The sequence below is a fragment of the Leuciscus leuciscus genome, assembly GCF_965113295.1.
Source record: "Leuciscus leuciscus genome assembly, chromosome: 11".
In the NCBI taxonomy this organism is placed as follows: Eukaryota; Metazoa; Chordata; class Actinopteri; order Cypriniformes; family Leuciscidae; genus Leuciscus; species Leuciscus leuciscus.
In genome coordinates this window covers 27,033,724-27,047,709 of record NC_138735.1, presented here as the reverse complement: position 1 = coordinate 27,047,709, position 13,986 = coordinate 27,033,724, and the positions used below count along the sequence as shown (strand labels likewise).

Genomic DNA, 13,986 nt, shown 5'->3' with positions numbered 1-13,986 from the left:
AAAACCAATTATTTTAAATTGTAATAATATATCACAATATTACTTTTTTTCTGTATTTTTGATCAAATAAATGCAGGCTTGATGAGCAGAAGAAACTTCTTTCAAAAACATTAAAAATAGTAATGTGTCCAAACTTTTGGCCTGTACTGTATATATAGGGTTGCCATAAAATGAAATGAAAAGGTTAAATAAACCATTTCAAAATGTATTTTTTATTAATGCTGTGAACCATCCTAGTTGCCTGTAAAATAAACTGTACAATGTAGACTTCAAACTATGTGGAGCAGAATGAATGCATGACCTGTACATGCATCACACGATCTGTCGCACACACACACATCAGAAGTGGTATTCTGGGAATTTGTTAGTTGCTTCCCTAATGGATTGTTGTTAAATGTTTGCATACTTGCACATCACTACGTTACCTATACAGGATGTACAGAACTAACTTTTTCTAAAACATCAAACAGCATTCACTGTGTTAATGTCAGCATTTTAAATAAACATGAAAAAGACGCTACTATGTTTATGATGCACCATTGACTGGCTCCTGAGTTCTGAATGTAAAAACCAGGGTTTTGTGTCTATTTCCATTTCAATTCAGACTAGACAACTGTTAAAAACAAGAATGCTTTTGACGGTTTTCGACAAACAAACCCTCGCATCACGTCAAGACAGAACAGCATCAAGCATTAAAGGTATGTTTATAATTTAGAACTTGACAATGTTTCTTTAATACATAGACCTTTTAGACCTCCAGATATAATTGAGATCTTTGTTTTCATATTTTCAAATGTTATTGCATTCAAACGCATAAAGGTACAACACAAATGCATACAGAAACAGTCGAACGCCAATGCTTCGATACGCCTGTGATGATGCTCTTCCATTTGTTTTGTTTTTCACTATTCGCTTTATAATTTTATCGGTAGCATTTCAAAACTGTGCAAGTTAAAGACAGATGTACAGTATGTTAGTGTAAACCTGGATCCAGTTAATGCCACTAGACTAATAAATATTTTAGTTTTCTATTTTAAAGATATGCTAATAAACTAATAAGTCCAACATGCATATGCATGTAAGATCCGGAATGAAACTTCTGCTAGATTCAGTAACATGACAGACTTTGGCATGTAATTTCTTAACTAAAAAAAAACTTAAAGGTACAGTAAGCGATTTCTGAGAAACTGTTGAGAGTGGATCGGACTGAGCACTAAAACACTATTAGCCAATCAGCAGTAGGGGGCGTGTCCATTCGTTAGGGGGGAGGTGCCTGTGTTGCATAGCGTGTTGGTGAATTTGGGGGCGGGGCTATCGAGATTTTTAAATATCAACAGCATTTCTCAGAAATCGCTTACTGTACCTTTAAATGCACTTTCACTGCAACCGAGTCTAAAATGACTTTCCACTTCAATCCACTTATCCAACATAAATCTTAAGTGTCATTCATTTTTAGAAAATAAAAATAGTATTGTGGTCATGCATGAATCCTCAATGTAAAAGATTAGGATACTTCTACATTTGTCATGCATAATGTTGATTATCAATATTTGAGCATCATCGTTACTAAATTATAATACCGCCGTATACCTCATAATGCATTTTTGCACTGTATTACAAGTGGTCAATATTTTTTAATGATATTTCATTCACTTTATTTTACAAAAAATGCAAAATGTCCACAGAAAATAGAAATTTGAAGTGTGCATATCATGGCACATTTAAAGTTCCTTTTACAGACAAGACGCAGACTAAATATGAACTTTTTGTTCATAACACTAACAAGTTGTGTAACCACATTTGAAAAAAAAAAAAAACTTGACAAAAACAAAATCAACTTGATTGTCGAACCCAAGTGAGATTGTAGTGCTACTTTATGGAAAAAGGAAGCTCTGAATACTCTTTCCATTGAGAAACAGCTGAAGGGCACTAACAAACATTAAACTAGGATCGCGTGGGGTTGCTGCCGTTATCGTAATCGTCGTCGTCAGACTGCTGGTCTGGGGGTATGGCGCGGGTTTGGCTGGCTCGTACGCTGGTCAGTTGAGGGCAGGCGGAGATCAGGTTGGCAATGCCAACGAGAGTCACACCTGTGCCGTCCAGGTTCACTTGACTCAACTGCATACGACACAGGAACTTCAGACCTGAGATATTAAACACATGATGTTAGAGGTGTTTCTTTATACTAGAACATGATTTTGGAGGGGGTACCAATATGCAACGTACCGTGATCTGTGATTCTGGTTCTGCTGAGGTTGAGTTTCAGCAGCTGTGGACAGTGAACTAGACCTTGTCTGATCACTGTATCGCCAACCTGTGTACTGGCCAAACCCATCACCTACAAAAACAACATGGAAGTTGAATTTCTAAATGCATAAAAAAATATTATAAATGTTTTGAATTTTCTTTACTGTCACTTTTGATCAATTTAAATGCATCCAAAAGAATTTTTCATATTTAAATCCTGTACCTGCAGATGTGGTAAGTGTGTGATCAAGGCTGAAACGCCCCTGCTAGTGACGGCCGTCCGGTCGAGACACAGTTCCTGGAGGTCTTTTAGACTGATCAGTCCTTGCAGCCCGATGTCACTCACTTGAGTGTTGCTAAGAGACAGCTTCTTCAGCCTATCAGGTAAAAAAGGGGCGTGGTTTTCATTACCATCTTTGAAATAGCGACATTAGTTGCAAATAAAAGGTCTATTTATACCAACAGCGAAACGAAAAAGCACTAGTCGTTGTTTTACTACAGGATACAATCTGTTGGACGATACAAATTTCACTTGCTTTAATGCAGAGGCATAGCAATATATTGTAGTATAATCACTTGTTTTTGCTCAAAATACCGAAAAAAATTTGTATTGGTCTTTTGAGTTTTATCTCCAAACACAATAAAGGTAAAAAAAATAAATAAAATAAAAATAATAATAATAATAATAATTATTATTATTATATATATATATATATATATATATAATTTGTTCTTGGTTTGAATAGATTGTTACACATAAATCAGAGTTTCCACAATTTCTGAACAACGAATCTTCATGATTTTCCATGTCTTTTCCAGCTGTTAATAAAGAATGAACAAAGGATTTTTTAAATTCTAGTAAATTCAAGCTGAAGAAAGAGCCAATCACAATTAGATTAGATGTATTTCCATGACTTTTCCATGCCTGGAAATCACACTTTTGAAATTTTCTAATATTTCCAGGACTTTCAGGACCCTTATGAAATGGACTACCACCAGGGCCTAAAACTAACTTTTTGCCACACCTAGAGGCTTAGAGGGATAGTTCACCCAAAAATGATTTACTCAACCTCAAGTTGTTCCAAACCTGTATGAGTTTGTTTCTTCTGTTGAACATAAAAGAAGATATTTTCAAGAATGTTGGTAATCAAACATTTGACGGTAGCTATTGACTTCCATAGTAGGATAAAAAATGCTTTGGAAGTCAATGGGGTCCAACAACTCTCTGGTTACCAACATTCTTCAAAATATCTTTTGTGTTCAACAGAAGAAAGAAACTCATACAGGTTTGGAACAACATGTTGGTGAGTAAGTGATGACAGAATAAAAAAGTTTGCGTGAACTATCCCTTTAAAGTCCCCCTGTGGTGAAAATCAAGTTTTTAATGTTGTTTATATGTCTATGTGGTGTTTTTAATATGCTTTAAGACAAACCATGTGCAAATTCACAAGTCAACACCATTGCTGAGTATTTTCTCCTTAAAACTGCAGTGAACCAACGACGCGGTTTGAAATCGCTGCCGTTTCTCACGTCGTGAACTACCTAGTAACCAATCAGGTCAACGTGTGATCGTCAGCGAGTGGATGTCCGAGCTAGTGTGAGTGAGTGGAGGCGGGGCTAATTTGCACATTCATTTCAGCATTACCAGATTTGCAAGTTTGCATTACACCAAATTAAACCAGAACAAGGGCTGCTTTCGTCTTTTGATCTCCTACTTAGACATCTTTGGACTCATGGCTTTGCTTAAAGCTCTACCTGTTCATGTTGGCAAGCTGCGCAATGCCGTGGTCGGTGAGCTGAGTGTAGTCGGTCAGGTCGAGCTCTAAGAGCAAAGTCTGTCTGGAGAGAAATGAAAGTCCAGCGTCCGTCACACAGTGTCTGCCAGGAAGGGTGAGCTGGGTGAGCCTCAGGCCTGCACAGAGGAATCAAACAATGTAGACACTAAAGCCCCATGCAGGACTAAACAACTTGCATTCTGGACTGAAATAAAATTCCATTTGTCTGCACCTGAAATGATCTCCAGCGCGTGGTTTCCATCTGTGACAGGTATGCCAGCCAGGCTAAGAGCTGATAGGCTAGGGTGGGTCGCTAGGCACTGGAGAGAATTTTCCCGTACACCTGTGCCGTCCAGGTGAAGCGTCTGCAGGTTTCGGAGCTCTGCGAGTGCAGACACATCACTCACCTGAAGGCAAAAAGAGACAAAAGCTAAATATAGGGGAAACATATAGTGAGGTCCAAAATAAGCCTTAAAAACAAGCCCTGTAACGGCTTTAATTTAGGCTTGTTTGGAGAAACAAACACAGTATACAGTGTATATTTACACTATAGTTCCAACGGTTGGGGTCAGTAAGATTTTTTTTCTCTCAAGAAATGTATATATACTTTTATTTAGTAAGCATGCATTAAATTGATCAAAAGTGAAAGTTTAACATTATTGCAAAAAAGAAAACTCAAGAACCCTGAAAAAATGTATTACGGTTCCCACAAAAATATTTATCAGCTCAAGTGTTTTAAACATTGATGATAAAAATAATAGTTTCTTGAGCAGCAAATCAGCATATTAGAATGATTTCCGAAGGATCATGTGACACTGAAAATTCAGCTTTGATCACAGGAATAAATTACATTTGAACATATTTAAAGTCATTTATACAGTTATTTTAAATTGTGATATTATCTCACAATATTAATGTTTTTACTGTATTTTTGATCAAATAATTGCAGCTTTGTTAAGCAGAAGAGGCTTCTTTCCAAAACATTTAAAAAATCTTACCGACCCCAAACTTTTGAACGGTAGTGTGTGTGTAAATAATATATTAACATCAACATTAACATCAAAAGTTTATTTATGTGAAAGGGATGGTATATATTTTAGACGTTAATCAACAGATCAGATAAATATAAAATATGTCACTTATTTCTTGTAAAATAATCTATACTTTTGGATAGACAGAAATTCATAAATCCTAGTATATACACATTGGGTACTATTTTTTCTTCTTTTGAATACTTTTCACAGAGACTGCAGCAACAGTCTATTATTAGTCTATTATTGTGATTTAGTCTATTTTTAGATAATCCTGTCCATAAAAGGCATGTAAAACCCAAAACAAACTCTAAGATTAAAACTGCAACCTCTTTATTTATATATAAAAATAAAAAATATTAGGACATGTGTGTAGATTACCTTGGTGTGTTTAATACTGAGCATTCGCAGTTGTGGCACGCATGAGGGCAGCGCTCTCAGTGTGCTCTCCGTGATGGCCGTCTGATTCAGGCTGAGCTGACACAGCGCAGAGGAACCTGACTGCAGATACATCAGCAGACCTGCATCGCTTACTTTGGTCTGGTCCAGAGCCAGGAACGTCAGACTGCGGAGTCCTGAGATCAGACAGAACGAGAGCACGCATTTCTACATGAGGATCTCTTATAGATGCTACAGCAAGGCCCTGTCCCAAAATACCACACTTCATGTGCACTTGCGGTCTTGTGGACTTACAATGGCCGCCGTATGAGTGTGTCTGATAAGTCCATAAGACAGTAGGGTGTCCCATTTGTCATTTTAGGTTTCAGAAGGGTGCTCATTCAAAGCGGCATACCGTCTCACCTGTGATATGCTGCATGCAGCTGTCTGTTAGTTTGTTACAGGACGACAGGTTGAGATGCTGCAGTTTTGAGAGGTTGGACAAAACAGAAAGACCGGCATCTGCAATGTGAAAAAGAAAAAAGAGGAATAATTTTACAAGCAATTCAATACACTGATGAATTAAAAAAAATTGTCATATAGAACTTTTCTAAGAGAGAAATGCCATATTTGGTCATATTTCACCCCCTCAATTTTGGTTAAAGAAAATGAAGCCAACTTTAGGATCATTAAAGATTTTTTTTACATTATTGTTTTTATTATGGTTCTGACAATTAAGCACATTAACCCCTAAATACTCATTACCATAATGCAAAAAAAATCTCATGACTTTGTTACAGAAAGTCACCATATGTTTATAGTAATGAATATCATGTTGTTCAGACATTTCTTTACAACAAATACGATGACTGTAGTACAATTTATTTTAAATTGTGCTTTATTCATATTACAAGTTATTAAAAATAATGATCAATTACCAATAACAACATGGTATATTAGTAAAAATGTTTTATTAGAATAGTATTTCTATTAGATTAGCATTAGAATTTGTATTAGTATTATTACTAATAAATATTTATTCACATTAAATGTAGTATTTATAATTTTATTATGTTATAAAGATATTTTAATGATATGTTTGATAATCTATCTTTAAAAATGATATAAATATTTGTGTGTATATATATATATATATATATATATACACACACACACACAAACACATACATATATATATATATATATATACACACACACACACACACACATTACCATTCAACATAATGTAAAAATTCTTAATGAAATAAAAATTGCAAAACCATAATAATAATAATAAAAAAAAAAATTCTTTAGATTTTTAGGGTCTGGCCATTTCTTTTTAGTGAGATTCTCACACACCTGTGATAAGTGGAGAGTTGACAAAGCTGAGATGTTTGAGACAGGAAAACGCCCTCAGTTGCCGCAGAAGCTCGTTGGTGGTGTACGGGTAGCAGTTTAGGACAAACCTCTGCAGCGGGCATCCGAAGAACAGCTCTAGTGTACGTGGTCGGAGTGAACGCTCACGTGCCATGTGAGCCAACAAGAGTTCGGCCAGCTCTGGGGTCAGACACGCCAGGCTACTGCTGTACTGCATGCTGGGAGCTGAGAGAGCAAGATTAACGGCTTGTCTTAAGAACTCATGTGATTAGTAAACAACACTAGTTGGTGTCTTTCTGACCTGTCATGAGGGAAACGGTGGCCCTGGTGGCCATGGAGCAGAGAGAGGGCACGCGGGGGGTCTTGAAGGCTTTTTTGGGGGGTGAGGGCTGCCCATGTGGGGAATGCTGCTCGTCGTGATGGGCGGCTCTCTGTAGACGCTCGACCGCTGCTTGACCCGCAGCTCCACGCAACGCACGGGCTTCCTCAGGGTCTGCTGGGACTTCAGGCTCCGCCTCCCTTCAACACACAACCAATTACACTGAATCACAGACTTCATCTTTAAGGACAAAGCACATATTTGCATACTGAATTGTGGTCTTTTTATGAAGCTCTTATCTATCACATGTCCTACCGGAGTCTGTTGCCCTGCTCCGGCCAGTGATGTCTCGGCCCAAGTCCTCCTCTTGCCCTGTTCTCCAGGAAGAAGGGCAACTGTGGCATTCCTGCCAGAGCGAGGAGGAAAACATTTACAATTTGTATCAAGTATTTTGAGTTTTATACATTTATTTTTATTTAGCGTATGGTTAAAACCCCACAAAAGCTTTATATTTGAATAGCATTTTCCCCAATCAGAACAAGAAAACAGGTTTCCCACACCTTTTCCATGACTTTTTCAATCTTTCATGATTAATGGATAAGAATTTTGAAATGTATTTTTATAAAAGAACTCTAAAAGAGCAGTTTCTTGCATGTATTTTAGATGTATCAGATATACAAATATTTTGGAGATGAACATAACATAGCATATCAAGTAGCAGTAAATACTTTTAAATTGTTAAAAAAAATTAAATCAAATAAATGCAGTTCTTTTGAACTTTTTATTCATCCAAAAATACTGAAAAAATTTATCAGGGTTGCCACAAAAATATAAATTATAGAATAATAATAATAATAATAATAATAATAAATGTTTCTTGAGCATCAAATTAATTTCTGAAGGATCATGAAGATAATAGTACATGTATAGTGTAATATATATTGTATATGATAAATGTTTGTTATATATGAACAAATATTTACATATCTTTTAAAGATTACATAAATTAAAATTTAAAAATCCATTACTTTTAAGGATTGTATTCATTTCAATAATTATTCCAATCCTGGAAATCACAATGAAAAAACTAATAAAAAAACAACAAATATTTCCATGTCTTTCATGACTATGTTGATGTATCTTTAAAAAAAACTATTTACAATTACTTACTTGTACGACCCATAAGCACATCAAGTAAACAAATTAAATTTAAATTGCACCTTGTTACTACCAAATTAAGCAAGCATTCAATTACACACCCTCAATATCACAAGAGTTGCACTGGAAGGAACCGCATATTAAGCTAATTACCGTATATTAGCATGTTCACAGGCCGGCCCGCTAAACCAATCCAGCTGCAATTAATTCCCGTGTCTCTCGTGTACAAATGAACATATGATCTCCTGTCGACTTCACAGCATCTCAAAACGATGTCCAAACCTGCCTTCTCTCCCAGCGTGTCTGAAATCCCCCAAATTAAAGAGGATAAGCAGTTCTAACACATGAGAACTGGCTCGCTTAATTGTTGCGTTTTTCATTATTTGAACGAGGTGAATGGGTTTTACTCATAACCGGGTCTAAACTAGGACAAGTAAGGGCATTCACCTTACCCAATATGGACTTCCACAGGGTACTTCCATTTTTCATCAACTAAGCTTTGGCAGAATCATAAACGGTGACCTTCAATGAGAGCTGATAAAGCCAGTTCTTTGGATGTTTTGAAGGAGTCTTTGTGATTAGAGAAATGTTGGCAGACTGTCCATTCATTACCATTCCTGTCCTCCTTCTGTTTCAGTTGAGAGATTACGGCCTTTTCTGCTTCATTGGAGTCCAAAAAGCAGCGTGCATGGCTTTTTTTTTAGCCCGTTCATATCAACATCTTTGGTTTACGGCCTCATAAGGAATTCCCTTTGATTGTGGCTTAAAGTGCTAGTTTTATCTTTGATGGTTTGTGGAGTTTCATCCAAAGCAGAGTTGACTGTAATCAAGCCAATGCTAATTGTTAATGACTCAATTAGTGGGAAACGACTTTTCACATGTTTTATTAACTACTCACATTGCAAGCCGTCACTATTATTATTATTAATTCTCATACTTGAACAAACCCCAAATCATTAGTATTTAGCTTCGGCACCTGACTCATCCTGCAACGTGCTACAAACATAAATAGTACCTCAAAATGATGCGGCTATAACTTTTCTAAGCGATCAGACTTATTCTAAGCAATCAAACAATATAAAAGTTGGAAAAATCTCATAGATTTACAGGGGAAACTCAAACCATACCTAAAGACCAGTATGTCATAGAGACTTTGGACTCTTTTTTTTACCTGGGCAAAACCATCAAGAAACCACCCAGAACAACCATTATATACCGTTGAGATGAAATGGAGGGACAACTTCTTCTTCTGGTTGCTCATCATTTTCTAAATGTTCCTCTTCTTCTGCATCACCTTGCACCAGTTTCTGGCCTCGTCCTATCGGATCGGATGAAAATATCTAATTACAGGATATTTGTGTAAGGCAGGGTTATTATTATCAACTATAACTATTCAAATGTTAAAAAGGTCTGCACAAATCATTTTAGTAGATTCAAGCAGTGAGTGCTTTGATTGGAAAACTAAAACTATTAAAAACATTTTTGTTGATTTCTGTTAATAAATTATACTATAAAAAATTAATAAAAAAAAAGACAAAAACTCATAAAAGCACTAAATATTAAACTAAAATTAAAACAAAAACTGAAAAAATAAAAATATTTCAATGAGAATTTGAATAGTATATAAATAATACTAAAATAACACTGCGTGGTGCATTCACAAATGAGTTAAAGTAAAGTAAATCTTACCCCAGAAGTGAGAGGGTCCTGACAGTGGAGGTTCGACCCCAGGAATCCCAGCATACCCCACTGCTTCCTCCCACAGCTGATGGGGCAGTGGTGGCGGCACGTCCAGTTCCTCTAAAGCTTCGGCCTCCACTTGTGGTGGCTCATTGAGCGGTGCCATCGGCTCTTCCTGTGGCTCCACCTCCGGCGGTCCTACAACAGCCAATCCGGACGCTGGACTGGGCGGGTCCTGAGGCGTCTCAGGTGGCGTGGTCTGTATGCAAAGTGCAGCGTTGGGGGTCAGTCCCAGAGACCGGAGGGAGCAGGTTAGCTCAGTTTCACCGAAGCGCTTGCGAGGGAACCCTTGCAGGAGGGAGAAGGCGGGTAGTGAAGGGTGACGACCGGAAATGTACTCGACGACGTGACTTAAGGGAGTGTCTGCAGGGAAACGCTCACGCATTGATTCCCCAGAAGGGAGACGGATCTATAACACGAAACAAGTACAAACATTTCAGAAAAAATATCATACTAAATACCACTGACAGCAGTTGAAAAACACAAGTAATCTCGCACCATGAGGATGCAGTGGTTGTCCACGCTCGTCTCCACACGTCCACCCAGTCTCTGCCCACTGGATGGAGAGGTCTCGGCTGTGGCTTCAGTTTGGGCCTTTTCCTGCTGACTGCGCCGGTCCTCTGCTATCCTCTTCAATACCAACTCACGCTCCTGATCAGAGGACAAACTGTTACTGCACTGGGAACCAAAAATGACCTTGTAGAGCAAGAAAATGTAAGAGCAGATGGAGCACAGATAGCACTAAGATGCTCTTGGTTGCTTGAGGTTGTTTTCCTATGGGGACTTCTTTATGGTATTATATCTATATTTGATATATTAAAACATATATATAATTATTTAAATACATTTTTGGGTGAACTAACCCTTGTTTATGGAGTTTTATTGTAAAAAAAAATTATTCACCTGCTTCTTTTGTCTCTTCTCTAGCTGTGCCTCTTGGGCCACTCGTTGTCTCTGCTGCTCGTGGAAATTACTCTTATCCTGCTTGATCCGTGTTTCCAGGGGTGGATGCTCTTTTGCTCCGGGAGTGTTTGCGGAAGGAGGTGCCAAGACTAAAGAAGGACCTAAAAGCAGAAAAAAGCTTGATTATGCATTCCTCTGCATTGCATAACATTTCAGAAACCTGCATTAACGTCTGCTAATGATCTGCTGCGCACTATGCACAAAATCACATGACCTGTGAGTCACAGTTTATTTACACAGTAAATCACAATTTCCTTCCCAGCAGAATCTTAACCCTCTTGCGAAAGAAGTCTGTTCTGAGGAGAACATTTACAATTTGTCTCAAGTATTTTGACTTTTATACATTTATTTTTATTTAGCGTATAGTTAAAACCCCACAAAAGCTTTATATTTGAATAGCATTTTCCCCAATCAGAACAAGAAAACAGGTTTCCCACACCTTTTCCATGACTTTTTCAATCTTTCATGATTAATGGATAAGAATTTTGAAATTTATTTTTATAAAAGAGCTCTAAAAGAGCCGTTTCTAGCATATATTTTAGATGTATCAGATATACAAATATTTTGGAGATGAACATAGCATAGCATATCAAGTAGCAGTAAATACTTTTAAATTGTAAAAAAATAAATGCAGTTCTTCTGAACTTTCTATTCATCCAAAAATACGGGAAAAAATGTATAAGGGTTGCCACAAAAATATAAATTATAGAATAATAATAATAATAATAGTAAATGTTTCTTGAGCATCAAATTCATTTCTGAAGGATCGTGAAGATAATAGTACATGTGTAGTGTAATATATATAGTATATTATAAATGTTTGTTATATATGAACAAACATTTACATATCTTTTTAAGATTACATAAATTAAATTTTAAAAATCCATTAAATCACATTTTCCTTCCCAGCAGAATCTTAACCCTCTTGTGAAAGAAGTCCGTTTGTCATACAAATGAGTAAATGAACAAACAGCTGTTTGTTTACCTGTTGCTTCAGACTGTGAGTTGTTGTTGTAGCAAAGAGCATCTTTGGGAGGGTTGAATGCAGAAAACGGTGTTTCTACAGGACCTGAAGGCTGCTTTACTAGTTTATGTCGTGGACTCCCACCTTGCAAAAGCCTTCAGAGCAAATGTGAGAATAATTGAGAGGGCTGGTGAAGCTTTTGCTTAATAACCAAACACAATGCCGTCTAATAACACTTCCAATATTCCTTAAAGCCACTGAATATAACCAGACAGGTGAGCATTTAAAGGGATACTCCACTTTAAAATGAAAATTCTGTCATCATATACTCACCCTCATGTTGTTTCAAACCTGTATGAATTTCTTTCTTCTGCTAAACAGGAAGATATTTAGAATAATATCAGTAACCAGACAGTTTCTGGTCTCATTGACTTCCATAGTATATTTTTTTTTCCTACTATGGAAGTCAATGAGACCAGAAACTGTGTGGTAACTGACATTCTTCTAAATATCTTCTTTTCTGTTCAGCAGAAGAAAGAAATTCATAAAGGATTGAAACAACATGAGGGTGAGTATATGATGACAGAATTTTCATTTTAAAGTGGAGTATCCCTTTAACCTTTGACTACTACTACATATTAAAAGAAAGCTATTAAGCACATTCTTTTTTTGGGGATACAATAACCAATTAAACCTATTTCACTATTCTGGAATATAAAATGACATCCTGAAAAACATTTACCATTCAGCCGCTTCTGATACAGAGAAGAATCCTGCCTGCATCGCTGCCTGTATCTGGTCCTCACTGAAGCCCATCTCAGTGAGAGTGCTGATGAACCCCCCTATGGTCTAGATAACAAGAAAACATTATGAACTCCATTGCAAAGGTATTCTTTATTCATGCAGAGAACAAACACGAACACTTCATAATCTCATAGCATTGATCATGCACACGGTACTAATGCTGTCATCACCACAGATATATCACAGTGGACTTTACCTCTTATAGTTTGATATCATGACACAGTTTGAGGCAACGTAAAATGCTATTTATATACGATTGATTTATTAAGCTACTGTACTCTGAAAGCAAGAAGCTTTCTTCATAACAACAAATATTATTACACTACGCAACGCTTAACAGAACAGTTATTGTGCATTTAAATATTCGACTGTGTGTGTCGACTTAGTTTTAGCTACTTGAAGAACACTTAAAAATGAGAAATGTTTATATTATTTGATTGCATTTGTCCTTAATCTATATATATTTGAGAAGGCCATGCACGTGCATGCATATTGTTTTCAATGTTTCAATAAAGGTCTCAAGAGGCTTTCCTCGCAGACCTAGGCCTACTTTTCATTTCCTTGTAATCTTATAGAGTTACAGTAATAATGACTGTATAGCTAAAAGCTGAACGAGACTATAATAAAAGGTTGTACTTGATGCTGTTCTATTGAAACTAATGTACTTATCACAGTTTATTATGTTTTATCATCCATGTCGGACAAGCTAATATAGCAATGCAATAAGCTTTACAAAAACATTGCCGATTCACATTAACCATAGTTTCCGCTTACCGATGTGGAGTCCATAACTGTATTCAATATCCTCAAAAATACTCGATATTGCGGTTTGTTGTCACTTTGCAGACGGTGTTTACTGGTTGTCCGCACAGAAGAATGGTGACCGCTTACGTCACGGGGTTTTTTCCGTCCTGACTGTACGCTAAATGCTGATTGGATGACTGACATTCGGAAACGCCTCTTAAGGACCGCCCCCACTGTAGCTGCAGCCTGCACCTGTCAATCACAGCTCGTCTGAATGTGTTAAAGGAGCAGGCGCGTCTCTACCCAGAGTGAAGCTCACAAACATAAATCATTCACACGCTCTGTTAACGAAACACAGTTATCGTTTGTCTACTAAAGCAACTAATTTCCATTTTGCTATGAGGTTTATTTTATTTCTGACATGCAATAAGTATTAGTGTCCGGCAGATGTCATATTTGGTCAACAAGGCCATGTTGGGAACAAAA

The 13,986-nt window shown here is 36.9% G+C and overlaps 1 protein-coding gene across 1 annotated transcript; it reads right to left on the bottom strand.

Annotated features, from left to right (window-relative positions):
* Positions 1-687: 687 nt before the first annotated feature.
* LOC309509196 (uncharacterized protein) lies at positions 688-13,686 on the bottom strand. Its single transcript, XM_082183783.1, has 17 exons — positions 13,531-13,686; positions 12,695-12,801; positions 11,974-12,107; positions 10,929-11,089; positions 10,524-10,676; positions 9,975-10,434; positions 9,502-9,603; positions 7,443-7,533; positions 7,110-7,327; positions 6,791-7,033; positions 5,855-5,953; positions 5,435-5,628; positions 4,255-4,429; positions 4,003-4,159; positions 2,471-2,624; positions 2,227-2,338; positions 688-2,144 (listed from the first exon to the last, which is right to left on the bottom strand). The coding sequence occupies exons 1-17, from the start codon at positions 13,543-13,545 to the stop codon at positions 1,945-1,947; spliced, it is 2,775 nt and encodes a 924-aa protein (XP_082039909.1). The 5' UTR covers positions 13,546-13,686; the 3' UTR covers positions 688-1,944.
* Positions 13,687-13,986: the final 300 nt, after the last annotated feature.

Excerpts from the sequence above, each read along its gene's own strand:
- LOC309509196 (XM_082183783.1), bottom strand. Across the intron at positions 7,328-7,442 it reads GAGCAGGGCAACAGACTCCG|GGAGGCGGAGCCTGAAGTCC; the intron begins GTAGGACATGTG and ends TGTGTGTTGAAG. Across the intron at positions 5,629-5,854 it reads CTGCATGCAGCATATCACAG|GACTCCGCAGTCTGACGTTC; the intron begins GTGAGACGGTAT and ends GTCTGATCTCAG.